This window comes from Pan paniscus, chromosome 1 (assembly GCF_029289425.2).
Source record: "Pan paniscus chromosome 1, NHGRI_mPanPan1-v2.0_pri, whole genome shotgun sequence".
NCBI lineage: Eukaryota > Metazoa > Chordata > Mammalia > Primates > Hominidae > Pan > Pan paniscus.
This window is the reverse complement of record NC_073249.2, coordinates 126884097-126901936: the sequence shown is the minus strand read 5'-3', so window position 1 is coordinate 126901936 and position 17840 is coordinate 126884097. Positions and strand designations below refer to the sequence as shown.

Below are 17840 nucleotides of genomic sequence, written 5' to 3'. Positions count from 1 at the left end.
TCACACGAAATGAGTTATCACTATCATTTGTATTAACTAAAGTTTTCAGTCTTAAGTGACAAGACTTTCCACAGGTGTTCTCTAACTTATGAACAGAAGTTTGAAAAGCACACTGGATTTGAAGCTTAATTTCTTCTTGTTCCACTAGTGAGTAATCTAGCAGTGTTTAACCTAAAACTAAATTTTTCTCACCTGTAAAATGGGGATATCGTGAGGATTAAATGAAATAAACACTGTGGAGTGCCTAGCACTAGCCTGATATATGACTTTGCGGCCCTGATTGTAAAATAACATCTATTGAAAGACAAACCATAAATTTAGTAACTTTTCAACTGTAAAATGGGGATGTTTTGAGGATTAAATGAGGTAAGAACCTCATATACCCTTACTGCCCTGATTCTAAAATAACATCTAGAAAGACAAACCACCAATTTAGTAACAACTTTTCACATTAAAAAATTACCATGTCATGCAATCAAACTGATTAATGAGAGACTGTGCATTTAAAAAACTTAGTATGTGGCCCGTCGCAGTGGCTCACACCTGTAATCCTGGCACTTTGGGTGGCTGAAGCAGGCAGATCACTTGAGGTCAAGAGTTGGAGACCAGCCTGTTAACACGACAAAACCTCATCTCTACAAATAATACAAAAACAAGCCAGGCGTGGTGGCACCCACCTGTAGTCCCAGCTATTTGGGAGGCTGAGGTGGGAGAAATGCTGGAACCTGGTAGGCAGAGGCTGCAGTGAGCCAATACACACTGCACACCAGCCTGGGCAACAGAGACCCTGTCTCAAAAAATAAAATAAAATAAAATAAAAACTTAATATGTGAAGCAATATTAGAATGCTTTGAATGTTTAAAATCAAGGAAATAACATATTCCCTACATTTATTCATACAAAAACGTATTTTCACATCCACGAATTAAATCTGCTTAATATATTCTTTATGTAATAAAACCACAGAAGTACTATCAACAAGTTTATTACACCTATTTTATCCTTGAGTAAAGTAACTTTAAGCCCTGAGAGGGAGAGACCACAGTGTTCCACATCCTATGCTGTATCTTAGAGAATCCAGGAATTGGACAGAGGTATATAAATGAAAGTGCTCATAAACATTAATCAAATAGAGCACAAATGCTTATATAATTCAGAAAATAAAGGGAGAAATTAGTAAAAAATACCTATGCACAAGTACTTCTCAAACTATTCTGCCAGAATTAAATAACAATGGCCTTTCTTTGATGTGCAGGTAGAAAAAAGTAAACTAACAAATAGAATTTGTTCAATTTTAAGTTTTTCTTCTAAGGACTTCTTTTAAACCTTTTCCACACTATTGCTTATCTACTACACAAGTAAAAAGTATAAACAGCAATTGAGTACTGATAGAAAAACTTGGAAACAGTTGATCAAGGCTAGATTCAATTGTTTAGATTTTTTAATGCTGACTTGTAATTTTATATGGGTTTAAAGTTAAGTTTCTTGTTGAACATATGATTGGATGCTAAATCTCCGTTTGTACAATAAGGTTAAATGTTACCTCATAACTTGTATCTGTTTTCTGAAAAGGAACAAGAAGCACTGGTTTACACCAGAGAGAGGAAGAATTATTTTCAAAACAAGAGAATACACTGTTGCTATTTTTCTAGTATCTAAAGCAACATATGTGAAACAGATTAGAGTGTTACTCTAATTCCATTTAAGCTTTCCTGAGCTGGGCACAGTGCCTCCCACCTGTAGTGCTGGCTACTTCAGAGGCTGAGGCAGGAGGATAGCTTGAGCCCAGGGGTTCAAGTCCAGTCTGGGCAACACAGCAAGATTAAGCTTTCTTGGTGGGGTGGGGGTGGGGGAGGGGGGGGGACTCAGTTTCCGAACTTGTAAGATAAGTGGATTCAACTAGAAGATTTGTGAAAACCTTTTTAGCTCTACATCATTATGTTTGGTTTTCATCTTCTGAAGTTTTCTCTAGTATAAATGCCATAGTGGTATGATACTGCAGTTGGTATTTAACTTTTTATGGTGCTTTACAGTTTTATTTATTTTTATTTTAATTATTTATTTATTTTTGAGACAGAGTCTTGCTCTGTCACCCAGTCTGGAGTGCAATGGTGCGATCTCGGCTCACTGCAACCTCCACCTCCCAGGTTCAAACGATTCTCCTGCCTCAGTCTCCTGAGTAGCTGAGTTTACAGGGGCACAACACCACACCTGGCTAATTTTCGTATTTTTAGTAGAGATGGGGTTTCACCATGTTGGCCAGACTGGTCTCAAACTCCTGACCTCAAGTGATCTGCCCACCTCAGCCTCCCAAAGTGATAGCAGTACAGGCGTGGGCCACTGCACCTAGACGGTGTTTTACAGTTTTAAAAGTCCTGTCATACTTCATATATTTGCAAAAAGTACAAGAAGAATTCACTTATCAAAGTGTTCTTTACATAATCCTGGAAGAGTTATATTACTATGACAATTTACCAATCATATTAATGATATTGTTGCATATATTCCAAATGCCTATATACATTAGATGTTGAAAGAAAAAACGGAAGGCCTGTAAGTTAAACGAATTCCTCATGCTTAGTTAAAAAACATCCCTAGAAATATGCTGTAGAAAAATACAAGCTTTCAGAGGATATGCTAACTAAAATCACAAATCTTATTTTTTCCCTTATAATGGTTAATGTCATAAGAGCAATATAAAACAATAAAAACTCAATAAAATGTTATTTCTCATCTCAATAGATGTCGTACTCAATAGATGTCTAATACTAATGACATTAGATTTAGTTATGAGTTCTTTTAAATAAAAAGTATTCTAAACATCAGGCTTGCTTTAGCACAACTGGATTCTAGGCCATCTCTGACACCCAGTAGCTGTGCTCTTAAACTATCAATCAAACAAATAAAAGGTACTTTAAGCCAGGTATTGTGCCAGGTGCTAGGGATACAAACAGAAATAAACATGGTCCAGGGGCCTGGCGCAGTGGCTCACATCTGTAATCCCAGCACTTTGGGAGGCTGAGGTGGGAGGATCACCTGAGGCCAAGAGTTCAAGACCAGCATGGGCAACATAGCAAAATCCTATCTCTACAAAAAATTTATAAAATGAGCCAGGCATGGTGGTGCATGCCTGTAGTTTCAGGTACTCTGGAAGCTGAAGCAGGAGAGCTTAAGACCAAGAGTTTGAGATTACAGTTAGCCATGATTATGACACAACACTCTAGCCTGGGCAACAGAGTGACAGCCTCTCTCTAAAAAAAAAAAAAGAAAAATAATTTTTGAACATAGGATGACACAAACAAAACAAAACAAAAAAAACCATGGTCTCTGTCCTCAAATTGAGATGAGATTAATGACTTTTTGCTAGATTTGCTTCTGATTGCATTTTAGGGCTCCATGAGAGGGGAGGGAAGGGTTACCAACACTACTGAGTACCTGCCAGGTATTCTACATATATCATCTTATTTAACAATAATCTTGATAAGTAAATATTATTTATTTTACAAAAGAAGAACTTAAGGCCCAAATAATGGTTTAAGGTCACATTACAGAGCCCAAATGAAAACTCAGATCTTTCACCTACACCACACTATCTAATAACTGAATAATGGCAATTCATTTCAACTTAGGCAACTTTGAAGGGTCCTTATAGTGAAAGGATTTAAGACACACCTGAAAGTTATGAAAGAAAAAAGCATTTGAGGCACAAGGAACAGCAGGGGTAATAGTATAGAATGAGTATCAGGTACATTCAGAAGGTAACAAGAATGCTTGTATGACTTTTATATTGGAGAGATAAGCTTAGGAAACAAAACTGAAAAGGCAGATTAGTGTCAAATCATGGGCTCCAAAATTTTGCATAATTTTCCACCAGATGCAGTTCCCTGATCATTACCACTGTCCTCAACTGAATTTCCTTCTTCTCTGACTTTAGTGTACTTATATTACTTTATGCATTTGTCACACATTAATACCTAAAATTTAGTGAACATTTATTATGCTCTAGTCACTGTTGTAAGCAGTTCATATGTAATAATTCATTCCATTCTCATAATACCATGAAGTAGGTACTGTTATTACCATCAACTTAAAGATGAGACACAGAGAAGGAAATTGTACAAGATCTGTCAGTAAGTGGCAGAACTGGGACTTAAACCCAGGCAATCTGGCTCCAGAGCCTGAACTCCTAATCTGTGCTATGGTGCCTGTCCAAGGAAAATCTTATTTCCCCTATTAAAATGTGAGTTCCTTGAGGGACAGAATGAAAAGAGGTTTTTGTTGGCTTTTGTTGTTGTTGGGGACGGGGAGGGGGGTGCGTACTTACATCCTCCACACTTAGGACAGTTCCTGAGACACAGCAGACATTTGCCAGTATTTGTTGAGCTGAACTGGCCTCAAATACTCAACCAAGGCGTCTGGGCTGGGCGTGGTGGCTCACGCCTATAATCCCCGCATTTTGGGAGGCTGGGGTGAGAGGATCACTTGAGCCCAGGTGTTCAAGACCAGCCTGGGCAATACAGGGAGACCCCGTCTCTTTTAAATTAAATTAACAACAAAAAAAAGCCAGGCGTGGCGGTATGCGCCTGTAATTGCAGCTACTCAGGAGGCTAAGGTGAGGGGAACCCTTGGGCCCAGGAGGTCAAGGCTGCAGTGAGCTGTAATCGTGCTACAATACTCCAGTCTGGGCAACAGAGCGAGACTCTGTCTAGAAAAAAAAAAAAAAAAGAGAGAAAGAGAAAGAGTCTGGGTTGTTCTTCCTATAGGTCAAGGATCACCAAATTATTCTGTAAAGGGCCAGATAGCAAATATTTTAGGCTTTGCGGGCCATAAGGTCTCTGTCACAATTACTCATCTCTGCCCTTCCTGTGCAAAAGCAGCTACGATATGTAAACAAATGAGCATGGCTGTGTTCCAAGAAAAGTTTATTTACGAAAACAGTGAGCCATCTGGCCCATGTGCTCCAGTTTGCTGACCCCTATTATACAGATAATAGGAATATATTAAAGGTTTCTAAGCAGAGAAATTGAGTTTTTAGATTAACTGTGATGGCAATGTAACCAGAAAGAGACCATCTAGGAGTTTCCATACTGAAACCAAAGTCATGGCCTCCTTTATCTTTCTATAATCATTCTAAAACAGTGTTGTCCAATGGAGATACAATGTAAGCCACAAATGTGAGCCAGGTATGTAATTTTAATTTTTTTCTTTTTCTTTTTTTTTTTTCAGAGACAGGATCTCGCTCTATCACCCAGGCTGGAGTACAGTGGCGCAATCATAGCTCACTGTAACCTCAAGCTTAGGCTCAAGCAATCCTCCTGTCTTGGCCTCCTAAAGTGCTGGGACTACAGGTGTGAGCCCCCATACCTAGCCTACTTTTAAATTTTCTAGAAGTCACATTTTAAAAAGACTTTTAAAAGCAGGTGAAATTAATTTTAATAATACATTGTATTTAACCCAATATACCCAAAAATATTGCCATTTAACACATAATATAAAAATTGACATATTTTACATTCTTTTTTCATAGTAAGTCTTAAAAATCCAACGTGCATTTTCATATGTAAAGCACAACAATTCAGATAAGCCCCATTTCAAATGTCTAATAACCACATGTGGCTAGTGGCTACCATACTGGACAGCATTAAAAGAATGATCAACTAAACCTACAGATCTCCATATGCAGCTGCTGGTTTTGGGAGCATCTCCTTGACCGGCTTGCCATTGATTTTTGACCGAATTCTGAACTATATATACTACAGTTTGACATTACTGGCAACTCAATAAGGCAATGTCTTCATTTTTTATGTTACATTTGTACACCACTTAGTTTTCACATACGATTTCACACCTGATCCTCATTACAAACACGTGAATACGCAAAAGATTTCACACCTGATCCTCATTACAAACACGTGAATACGCATGTTATATCAGTTTTACAAATGAGGAAAGAACGTTCAGAGAAAAAAAGAGACAACCATTGAGTGTTAGAACTGAGAAAAAAAAAGTAAGTCTCCTGACCTCTGGTCAAATCTATTTACGCCCCAATAATACCACCTCCTTAATCAAAGTTGCACTTCTCTGTGCGACTGGTCTTTATTTCCTCCAGTGATTGTAAACTCCATGAAGAAAAGGACTGTTTTTCCTGACCACTGTATTCCCAGTGCCCAGTAAGGTGTTTTACAAGGAGGCAATATTTATTGAATGAATTAATGACGTTTCTGCTTTTCTCATTTTTAGTCGGTTAAATGTAATTTACTTTTTTAAAGCAACTGATGTGAAGAGCCAAAGTACGCCACCAAATTGGTAGGTTTTTAAAAGCTGAACTTTACTGCCAACATACTTCAAAAGAGAACGAGGGGGAAAGGCTCGGAGCCAAGGCCTGAGTTCTAGTCCTGACCCTGCCATGAACTGGCTGTGAGCCCTCACGTAAATTTTTTTAACTTCTCTGGGCCAGAGTTCTTATCTGTCAAAAGGGAAGAGTAGGGCTATAATCTTCATGATTCCGTTCATAGGTAGGGTTTTTGACATTAACTTGATGTGAGCCGGCTTCCTAACTCCTCACACCCTTCCTCCAGTCCCCTCTGCAACGGCCGACTTGGTGAGAGAGGTAACCACCGGGCCCTCTGGGTTCCCTATCCGCTTCCTAGAGGGGCCGACTCGACACCTAGGTGCAAGGTGGATCCCACGGGCCAGAACCGCCATCTTTCCCCATTGGCCTGACCCCAACCGCCACCCGCGGGCACTGGATGACGCGGACCTTACCTCTCCTCACAGTCTTTGCATTTCACCTGCAACGGGACTAGTTGGTGGAACAGAACTTGGCTCATGTTGGCTCGCTGCCCCGGCTGGTGTGCAGAAAAGCCCAACAGGCCCGGCCCTCGGAATTAGCCTGAGACCTCCGGGTCCTGATAAAGTTTGAGTTTGGCGCTCGGCTTCTGCGGAGGAGGCGGGGAGGGAGAAACGAGGGGAAGGCGTAAGAGACTTGGCCCTCGCCAGCCACCATCGGATTCTTCCGGTTCTGCGGAGGATAAAGGGAAGACGGTTGTGGTAGTTCCGGGTATTAACCTGTGTGGCGCGGGGGCTGAGGCAGCCATGTTTGTTAAGGGAAGGAGACCCGAAGGAAGCTTCTAACTTTTCTTCTGGTTGCCGGATGCTGGACACCGGAAGCGAGCCCTAGAATTATGGCGACCTCCGCGACGTCGCCGCACGCGCCTGGTTTTCCAGCTGAGGGTAGATGCGGTTACTATGTGGAAAAGAAGAAACGGTTCTGCAGGATGGTGGTGGCCGCAGGGAAAAGATTTTGTGGTGAACACGCTGGAGCCGCGGAGGTGTGGTATCGCCCTACTCTCTCAAGAGTCGGAAATAAGTATCCTGGTCCTGTCGGTGCTGGAACCCGGCCCCTCCCCTCTTTGACAGCTTACTGCTTGTGTCCCCTGGATTCTCCAGCTTTCACTTTAATAAACCCAGTTTTGCCCTCCTTGCGGAGCGATTATGAGTTCTAGTGATGAGAAATTTTTTATTTTTCTAAGTAAAGCGCCAGCAGTGACCCATTTATCTTGATCTATTTATCTCGATCTTAACTCATGGTAATGCTAGGTTTTAATTTTTACCCCAAGCTACCGCTCCGTCTTCCTGCTGGAAAGTGGTAAAAGTAGTGATTGAAGTCCCAAAGGTTTCACTAGTTGTGTTCTAATTGTTATTTCATGAAAGAGAAGCACTTCTCGTGAATGCGGTTGGAAGAAACTTTCTTTTAAAAATTTAGACTTGAGGCCCGGCGCGGTGGCTCACGCCTGTAATCCCAGCACTTTGGGAGGCCGAGGCGGGCGGATCACTTGAGGTCAGGAGCTCGAGACCAGCCTGGCCAACATGATGAAACCCTCTCTCTACTAAAAATAAGAAAATCAGCCGTGGCGCGAGCTACTAAAAATAAGAAAATCGTGGTGGTGCGAGCCTGTAACCCCAGCTACTCGGGAGGCTGAGGCAGGAGAATCGCTTGAACCCAGGAGGTGGAGGTGGCAATAATCCAAGATCACACCACTGCATTCCAGCCTGGGTGACAGCCAGACTGAATCTCAAAAAAGAAAAAAAAAATTTTTTCGACTTACAGTTTTTAGGAATGCAACTTTGCTGGAATGGGAAGGAAAGATTTTAAAATATATACGAATTGACCTTTTACAATTGAGAACAAAGCATACAATTTTGTTTGATAATTATGCATATAAATGTACTATCAAACACTTTATATTTGTATATATGTATATTACTTTAGGATATATATGAGATGGGAAAATAAAAACCAGAGGAGCAAAATGCTCATAGGAAGAGAGCATGTCCTTATAGTTCCACAGAACTATAAAGAATAAACCAAAGCGATCAGCATCAGATTTCATGCTTCTGAATGTTCAGTATTATTTGCATTATTTTATTTCTTAAGGAATTTATTCTTCTAGACAATATCCAGTGCAGATCAGTCCCCTGACCCCCTTCATCTGCCATTCTCCATCATAGTTGTAGTCTACTTCCTATTTTGTTTTGACTGGCATTTACCAAAAGTGAAGCATACTGAAACAAGGACATTCTTGTTTTGGAATATGGGAGCCGTGATTTGTTGTGGGAACTCTGAATTATGCCCATAGTCTATTGACTGGTTTTGAGGGGACTGGCAAACATCCCTTGTTGAAGAATGAGAGTTATGATAGGAGAAGGATTTAGACTCCACCTTATCCAGATATATGGAAGGTGAATACAAATAGTGATGATAGTAGAATATGAATAAATCCTTACAAGCTGATTAGTATTCCTATAGAGGAACGACATGTTGTCATTAGACACTTGAAGAGAGACCGCAAAACATCAAGTGGAAACACTTTTCATGACTACTATCTCGTTTTAAATTGTGGCTATCCTCCTGAATCTGTAATTTATGATGTAACTGGATGTTGTGTTTCCATCTTTTTTTCTAAGTGTCATATATAGCTGTGATGACACCACTCATTTTTACCTAGTGGTTCTCGACTGGGACTGATTTTGCCTCCAGTGGACACTTGGCAAAATGAAGACATTTTGGTTGTCAAACTGAGGAGTATCACTGACATCTAATGGATAGAGACCAGAAATGCTGCTAAACCTCCTACAAATCACAGGACAGCCCCCTGCACTCACCCCCTCAAAAGAATTACCTGCCCAAAACGTCAATAGTGCCAAGATTGAGAATTCCTGTTTCTAAATTCAACTAATAAATTTTAAATGTGCTTTTTTTTTTCCTATGCTACAGTTAGGCTCTGGGGGTTAGAATAGTCTTTTACATGGAGGTTAGGATTTAAAGTCAGCAATAAGGAAGAAATTATATACAGTATTTTCTTTTTCTTCTATTGAATATATAGTATTTTCCAAAAAAAATTTCTTAGCTTTCCCATGAAATTCAGTGTGAATAGCTTCATGGACATGCTGAGAGGCACATTCGAACAGAAATAAATTTTTAAAAGAATAATAATAGCAGACACTTAGTCACCACTTACTCTATGTATAGCACTGTGCTAGGCAGTTTTGTTTTGTTAACTATTAGCTCACTTAATTTGTTCAAACCTTAGAAGGTAAGACATATTTTTGTTCTCATCTTTCAGATGAGGCAGTAAGCCTACCTAACTAAGGTCATAGGGATCGTAGCTGGTAGATAGAGCTGGGTATCATACCTAGGCAGTCTGGCTGGCCTGTGTTCTTAACTGTTACATGACCCCTATTTATACAGATTCATGTGGAATATTGGGTAGAATTGCCAACATTATCAATTTTCCTTTCTTTTTTCCCAGTTCATATAGTCATGTGCCACATAGTGACATTTCAGTCAACAACAGACCACATATATGATGGTGGTCCCATAAGGTTATAATACTGTATTTTTACTGTACCTTTTCTATGTTTAGATATGTTTAGATACACAAATACTTACATTGTGTTACATTTGCCTACAGTATTTAGTATGGTAACATGCTGTACAGGTTTACAGCCTAGTAGCAATAGGCTATACTATATAGGCTAGATGTACAGTAGGCTATACTATCTAGGTTTGTGTTACTATACTGTATGATGTTCTCCCAATGACAAAATCACCTAAAGATATATTTCTCAGAATGTATTCCCAGTCATTAAGTGATGTAACTTAGGAATGAGTAGGATGTAACTGATAGTAAAAAGTTGCAAAGCCAGTAAAATATGGCACATCCAAATGGTTAAAATGCCATGTTCCATTGTTTCTAAGAAACTTTATTTTTACATTTTAACATTCTAAAATCAGGATACATCTTAAAATCCATATGTCAATGGGCAGCATTTTCCAAAAAATGATTAGTATGTGAGGCAATACATGTTAATTAGCTTGATTTAGCCATTCCACAATGTATACATATTTGAAAACATTATGTTGTATTAAAACCATACATAAATAATAGTGTATATTATTTTTATTGCCGTAAAAATCACAATTACTTTTGTACCAACCTAATATGTGATAAATATATACAACTATTTGTCAATTAACATGAAATAGGCAGCATTTTTTTCTTTCTTGGTTGTGCATAAAATAGTCATACATATAATAGTTGATGCTATCTTAGATTTCAGACACCATATGTAGGCCTTCTCTATACCCTGTTTGAAGCTATAGACCCTTGTTTGTCCAAAGCAGTATTTGTTCATATGTATTTAAGCCAGTACACTGGAGAGTTTTTGTTAAACCCTTGGGACCTGATTTTGCCAACTTTTCATTATGTCCTTGTAAGGTTTCCTTACCTTGTTTTGAGATTACAGAGACACTGAAGTTATATCTGGTATCTGTAAGCAATAAACTTGATATTTTATTTAAATAAATGTATCTCTTAATTTATTAGGAAGAAGATGCTCGGAAAAGAATCCTGTGTCCTTTAGATCCAAAACAGTAAGTGTGGATCAGATACGGGTTTTTTTTTTTTGTGCTGGAAACAGTAATTGGCACAAATCTCATTTGAAATAATTTTCTCTTTAAATTTAGCACAGTATATGAAGATCAACTAGCAAAGCATTTGAAAAAATGTAACTCAAGAGAGAAACCAAAACCTGTAAGTGTTTGATCAGTAAAATTGAATGGTGAAATGTGGTATGTAATGCCTTGGTAGATGCTGCACATGGAATGTACTTGTTTCATAGCTGAGGAACCCAAGCTCAGGAAATATAATTTTTTTTTTTTTTAAAGAGATAGGGTCTCACTCTGTCACTCAGGCTGGAGTGCAGTGGCGTGATCATAGCTCACTGCAGCCTTGAACTCCTGGACTCAAGCAATCCTCTCACCTCAGCCTCATGACTAGCTGGGACTATAGGCAAACGACACCACACCTGGCTTATTTTTTTATTTTTTTATAGAGACGGGGTTCTCACTGTGTTGCCCAGGCTGGTCTCGAACTGCTGGTGTCAAGCAATACTCCTGCCTCAGCCTCCCAAAGTGCTAGGATTATAGGCGTGAGCCACCAAATCCAGCCAGGAAATACAAATATTTTTAAATTGGGTAGTAGGCAAACCTGCCTGACTTTTGTTCCATAAGTAGACATTTATTTATTACACTGTACAATAAGGGCTGCCATGCGATCCAGGAGGTGACACCATTTCTGTCTTCCAAGGGTGCTTGGTATACAAGCTCCCTTGAAAAGGTAGTCTGGGAAAAAAGATAATCAGTGCCTCTGCTTCTAAGACTCATAGAAAATCGAGACTTATGGGAGGATGTCTTGCAATAGCACCGCTCAGTTACTTTGACAACAAAATACTCCCATTCATTTCCAAATGCCTCCCAGTTGAGAACCACTGGGCCAGATGGCATAAGTTTAGAAAGTATTTTTACATTAAGATGGTGTAGAAGAAAAATGATGACCCTCACCACCACCACCTACTTAGGACTTAGCCCCTTTAATAGAAAGAGAGAACATTGGCTTTGTTTGCAAATATCTTCCTTACCTAAGTTCCCAGTTTCAGTTAAAGCAAGCACGTGCAATATGTGTTCAGAGAAAAGTTTGAGAGAATAGATAAATTTATTAAAAATGGAAACCCTTGGTTGAGTTTCACTGCATACCAACACACAGTGGCAAGGAAATGGAGAAAAGCGGTGGAATGATGAGACGAAGAAAGAAATGCAAAGCAGTATTTATCTGGTTCACTATGTAGAGTAGGACACTTGGAACCCAGGTAAAGGCATATCACTATTCTGCTTTACTTTGGGAAACTGGTGAACAATTTTTTAAAATTTTGTATACTAAATAAAAGTTAGTTGGTTATAAATTTCTCCAGTATAAATAGTTTTCACATTTAAAAATCTAATCTACAACATAAGTTACCTGGAGCACTCTTGGCAACCATTTTGAACTAAGAGTATATCAAATTCTAATACTTAACAGCTAGTTTTCTATTATAGTTTTTTTCAGTTATCCAGTAAAACATTGTAATTCCTGCAGTAAAACATTGTAATTCCTGCAGTAAAACATTGTAATTCCTGCAGTCTTCACTCATTCCACTCAATCACCAGTTTCCATTGCAAGCAACACACATTCTGTCCATATAGGTAAAGCTAGCAACACACAATCAGGATGTTACCTTTCTGCCTCCATGTAACAAAAGTCCATTTACTACACATAACATAATGTCCCCAAGAGTTATTTTCACTTTTGAAACAGGATTTGTAGAAACAGTACTTTTTCATTCATCTAGATCCACACCGTTTAGTATGGCAGCCACTAGCCACTTACGACTATTTAAATTTGAATTAAAACTAAATAAAATTAAAAATCTAATTTCTCAGTCACACTAGTCATATTTCAGTGGCTACCATATTGGCCAGAGCAGATGTAGAACATTTCCATCATTGCAGAAAGTTCTGTTGGACAATGGTAATGCAGATCCTTACCTAGAATCTGTATTTCTGAAGCCAGACTAGAAAGATTTCATTATGTGTGTTTGTTTCTTTGTTTATTTTAGAAACAGGGTCTCCCTATATTGCCCAGGCTGGTCTCAAATTCCTGGGTTCAAGGGATCCTTCTGCCTTGGCCTCCCAAAGTGCTAGGATTACAGGCCTGAGCCACTGTGCCTGGCTTCATTACGTTAATTTAAATAGTGTGACAGGACATTTATATTTTCAAGTTTTAATTAATATTTTAAAATAGAAGAAATCAGACTTATTGTTATAATATCTTTGTCTTATCTGTTTTTGGTCATGCTGCATGTCTGATAAGCAGCATTGTGTAGTTAGTACTTTGCTGTTTTTACTTTAGCACTATAAGACAAAATTATTACAGTTCTCAGTGTATGCTGTCAACAGTCTAGGCTGTAGAACTTTTAATAAGTGTTACAAATGAATTTCTTTAAACTGTAAGTGCTTATTCAGATAATCACCTCACTAGAATATAAGATCCACAAACACATATTTTTGTCACTTTTGTTATCTACTGTGGTGGAGTGCCCAATACCTAAAGCAAACTAGGGCCCAGAGTAAATATTCAATAGTGATTTCATGAAGAAATGAATGGAGGAAGGGAGGATGGCAGGTACAGAGCAGGGGATAAAGGGAAGAATCAGTATTTTAGTTTAATTTTTGTAAGCTACACATTATTAACAGTTCTTTTATGGTTTTGTTTTTGTTAAGGATTTCTATATTCAAGATATTAATGCAGGCTTAAGAGATGAAACAGAAATACCTGAACAATTAGTAAGTACATTGACTTAATATTTAATTTTAAAAGATATTTATAAGCTCTCTTCATGATGTGAATAAGGCATGTTCTAATTTTTGTCTCAAGTCTGTTTTTAATTTAGAATGCATTTTCCTGTAGACTTAATATTGTTAGTGATGGTTAGTTCCTAGACCCAGACCAGCTCATGCCCCATAACAAAAGAAGCTACAATATGGCCCTGAATCCCCTTTGATTCTTGAACCCTTCTGAGCCTAGACTTGTTCTTGACCTTGAGGAAGTTAGGAAAATTAAAGTAGCACAGCAAAGACGGAGTAGAAATTTAGCAGTTGGACAATTCTGATGGCAGCTTAGGGAAAAGGCTTGATAGAGAGAAGAGCCTAAGCTGTCATGGGATTTGCCCAATTGGTAAACCTCTACTCGGTCTCTCTTATGCTACTTTAAAGCAATTTTTGGCTACATTATTTAGTTTTATTTTTGTATATAGGTTCCAATTTCTTCTCTATCGGAAGAGCAGTTGGAAAAGTTAATTAAGAAATTGAGAAAAGCAAGTGAAGGTAAGACTGCCTGAAGTTGCAAGTTCAATTATTTTAGAGTAATTAGGTGGTATATGAGTTGATACCATTCTGGTTTAAAATATGTTACTACTATTGTTCAGAATCCTACAATTACATGTTTGGCTGCTTAAGCTGTTGTGCTTATATTTGGCACAGGCTTGAATTCTACACTTAAAGATCATATTATGTCCCATCCAGCATTACACGATGCACTTAAAGACCCTAAAAATGGCGATTCTGCAACCAAGCACCTGAAACAGCAGGTATGTTTAGGCTATAGTAACTACTAAACATGGCCTTTGTTCATTTGTTAAAACTGTTTTAAATGTAATTATTAATAAGATTTTATTTTGTTTACCTTTGAGGGTGCCAAATATTTCCATTTCAAAAATATATAGAAACATATATAAAAAATTGAGGGCATGGATGTGATTCTGAGTACCGTATATTAAATATTTAAAGGCAAGAGAGAAAAATTTTAAGTCAAATACAAATTATCAATGTAAACATACTGCCTTATGCAGAAATTACCTTGCTGTTTTCCCATTTGAACCAAATGTGTTTACTCTAGTTTATAAAATAATCTTGTGAAGTTTGCAGGCTTCTATTTTAGGTAACATTGAAAATTTAAAGTTACTTGGTCCAAGAAGATGCTTTGTTGAGTTTGGAGCGGGAAAGGGAAAATTATCTCATTGGGTTGATATTGCCTTAAAAGATGCTGAAAAAGTTCACTTCATCCTAGTGGAAAAGGTGACCACAAGATTCAAGGTAAGTGAAACCATTGCTCTGTGTTAGTAACCAAACTTGTTTTCATTTTTTGTATTCAGGAAAAAAGTGATAGAAACATTTCTTAAAAGAAAGGAAAGGAATTTTCTTTATCTGTTTGTTGTAGCTTTTTATTAGTTCTAATTGTATTGATAACTCAAACTGAAGGTGAATTTTTTAATCTAAGTTTTGATAGTCCATTGATCTGAATTCTTAAAATTATTTGCAGAGACAGGAAAATATATAGAAAGAGCCAAGCTCAAGCTGGGAGTTAAAAGTCTTGGGCTCTACTCCTATCTTTGCCACTTGCCCTTCATTCATTAAACAATTTTTGAGCATACTGCCAGGCCCCACCCAGGCTGAAGTACAGTGGCAGGATCGTGGCTCACTGCAGCCTTGACCTCCTGGGCTCATATAATCCTCCCATTTCAGCCTCATGAGTAGCTGGGACTATAGTCCCATGCCACCATGCCCAGGTAATTTTTAAAAATTTTTTGTGGAGACAGGGTCTCACTTTGTCGCCCAGGCTGGTGTTGAACTCCTGAGCTTAAGCCATCCTCCCACCTTACCCTTCCAAAGTGCTGGAATTACAAGTGTGAGCCACTGTGCCCAGCCACTTTATTACTTATATTTAGAAAAGAGACCCAGGCAAATACATAAATGATTGTAGTGAAGTGTTAAAATACGAGAAAGGTCTGCACAGAGTACAGCATGGTTTCAAAGAAGGGAGTGACAAGTTCTATTGCAGGGAAGAGATGGAGAATGACTATGTAGAAAAGGTGATGCTTGAACTAAATCTTGAAAGGTGAATTGGTGTTTGTTAGAGAGTTTGAGAAGCATTCTAGGAAGCAAGAACAGTGTAACCAAATACCTGAAATAACAGGAAAATATGGAAACATTCCTGTTTAATGGGAGTACATGGTGCAAAGTAGAGTTCAGCAATGATGGGACTGGAGAGGATGGCTAGCCTATAGAAGGTCTCATATTTTATGCTAAGGAAGGAGTTTGACTATGCTGCTGTCTGGTGGGGATACAATAGAAAAAAGATTTAGTTCTTGGCTTTGAAGAAGCTTACGTCTAGTGGAGTAGACATATAAATATTTGTGTTCAGTATGCTAAGTGTGTTTTGATAGTGGTAAGTACCCAATCCTATGGGAGCATGAAGATAGAGCACCAACCTCAGTCTAGTGTGGGTCATAGAAGTTTTTGTAGAAGTGACAGTTGAGATGAGATTGAAATAATATGTAAGAGTTGGTAAAGTAGAAGGAAATTTTTCAAAGTTTATCCTAGCAGCACCATTAAAACTATATTAGAAGAGTCTGATACTTAGAGAGATTAATAATAAAGATAATTTTTGTCCAACAATCCAAGTAAGAAAGAGGCCAGAGCTAAAGCTATTGCATTGGGATGGAGAGGAGGGCAAGAGTGTGAGAAATATTAAGATGTTGGAAGCCACAAGAGTTGGTGATTTGTTAGTAATTGAATATGAGAGATAAGGAGTAATTCTGGGTAGGATTTTTATGGCTTAGGTGACTAAGTGGTGTTCTTTCCTGAGATAAGGAATGAAGGAGGCACAAGAGGAAGGATGGTTTTGGAGACAGAAATAATGAGTTCAGTTCTGAATGTGCCCAGTTTGCTGGTGAAGTAGAGCTTTCTAGTGCACAATTGAGTATGTGTCTGATGCCCATTGGAGAGGCCTGAGCCACAAATGTAGATCAGCAGGTCGTGGGCACATAGGTATAGATTAGAATGGTTGTGATCTTTCAGGAGAGCAAGAAGAGGAGGGAACCAAAAATAGTACACCAGGAGTGACAAAGATAAAGGAGCTAGTAGACAATCTTAGATAAATCACTTAAGATCTGTGAACTTCAGTTCCTTTGTCAGTGAATTGGGAATTTTTAGGGTTAAAGGAAATAATGTCTATGTAATAATTGATAAACATTTTCAAATCTTTTTTAAAAAGTGTGATATTTTGAAGTTCTCATCAAAGAATGTACAATCTTAATTTTTAAATATGTTCTGTTGCTCTGAATTTTGAAAACCAATAAAAATCTTTTTATTTTCATAAAGCTTTTTTAAATGTAAGAAGTGATTATTACAATAATGTTCTGTTTGTGCAGGTGGATGGAAAACACAGAAAGAAAAATTCAGTGTTTGAAAGACTTCAAATTGATATTCAACACTTGTGTTTGAGTAAGTTGTGTAACTTTCCATTGGTCTACAAATAAATCATAACTGTTTTAAACTCTGAGGTTGCTTAGAAATCCAATCATGCAGAACTGTGCTTCAGGGAAAACAGTCAAATCAATCCATTGTTAATATAGAATGTTTTATATAATGTTTTTAAATAGATGTAAATTGAATTAAGGTTGAGAATTTTAAAAATTTTCAGTATCAAATGGAAATGAAGTGTTATATTAGGGAAGAGTTTAAAAGTTTTATAATATGTACTTATGTTGTTTCTTTGTCCTGTTTAAATTAATTTTGAGTCTGTTCAAACTATAAACTAGCCTTCTGCCTGCAGTTAACATGACTTTACCTAAACCATGAAAGAAAATGAGATATTTCTCTGCCTAGCTAATGTGTAAAAGATACTTCCTAGAATTTTAAATTGTACAAAAGAAGTCATCACTGTGGGATTCATATTCCATACACAAAACACACACAGACACATACACACACAAACTCCTCAATCAACCTCTGTAGTGCCCTTTTTATACCTTTTCTATTTTTCAGATTATCCAAAGAAAATAATGCAAACATATCTTTGCAACCTCTTCCATTCACCAATTTTAATCCAGCCATGAAAAGC

General features: G+C 37.9%; 2 protein-coding genes across 9 annotated transcripts in view; one reads left to right on the top strand and one right to left on the bottom strand.

The window, feature by feature from the left end:
* SASS6 (SAS-6 centriolar assembly protein) overlaps nucleotides 1-7049 on the bottom strand; it is a 49119-nt gene extending 42070 nt beyond the window's left edge. The window contains exons 1-2 of one of the 3 annotated variants that reach the window (XM_063599785.1): nucleotides 6766-6892; nucleotides 678-787 (exon numbers count right to left, since the gene is read on the bottom strand). Coding sequence is in view for 2 of the 3 variants with exons in the window: in XM_063599782.1 (XP_063455852.1) it covers nucleotides 678-898 (221 nt within the window). In the remaining variant the exon portion in view is untranslated. Of the gene's footprint in view, nucleotides 1-677; nucleotides 972-6765 lie in introns of those variants that run through there. The other 2 variants (XM_003808468.5, XM_063599782.1) reach the window with 2 other exon arrangements.
* A 111-nt stretch (nucleotides 7050-7160) lies between these two features.
* The window catches only part of TRMT13 (tRNA methyltransferase 13 homolog), a 20821-nt gene continuing 10141 nt past the window's right edge, over nucleotides 7161-17840 (top strand). For 3 of the 6 annotated variants that reach the window (XM_055115642.2, XM_008960556.5, XM_055115629.3), the window contains exons 1-8: nucleotides 7161-7331; nucleotides 10890-10936; nucleotides 11030-11096; nucleotides 13661-13723; nucleotides 14194-14263; nucleotides 14462-14526; nucleotides 14864-15031; nucleotides 17149-17221. In XM_055115642.2, the coding sequence (XP_054971617.1) occupies nucleotides 7185-7331; nucleotides 10890-10936; nucleotides 11030-11096; nucleotides 13661-13723; nucleotides 14194-14263; nucleotides 14462-14526; nucleotides 14864-15031; nucleotides 17149-17221 (700 nt within the window). In that variant the 5' untranslated portion in view covers nucleotides 7161-7184. Of the gene's footprint in view, nucleotides 7332-10889; nucleotides 10937-11029; nucleotides 11097-13660; nucleotides 13724-14193; nucleotides 14264-14419; nucleotides 14527-14863; nucleotides 15032-17148; nucleotides 17222-17840 lie in introns of all 6 variants that reach the window. The other 3 variants (XM_055115635.2, XM_003808470.5, XM_055115625.3) reach the window with 1 other exon arrangement.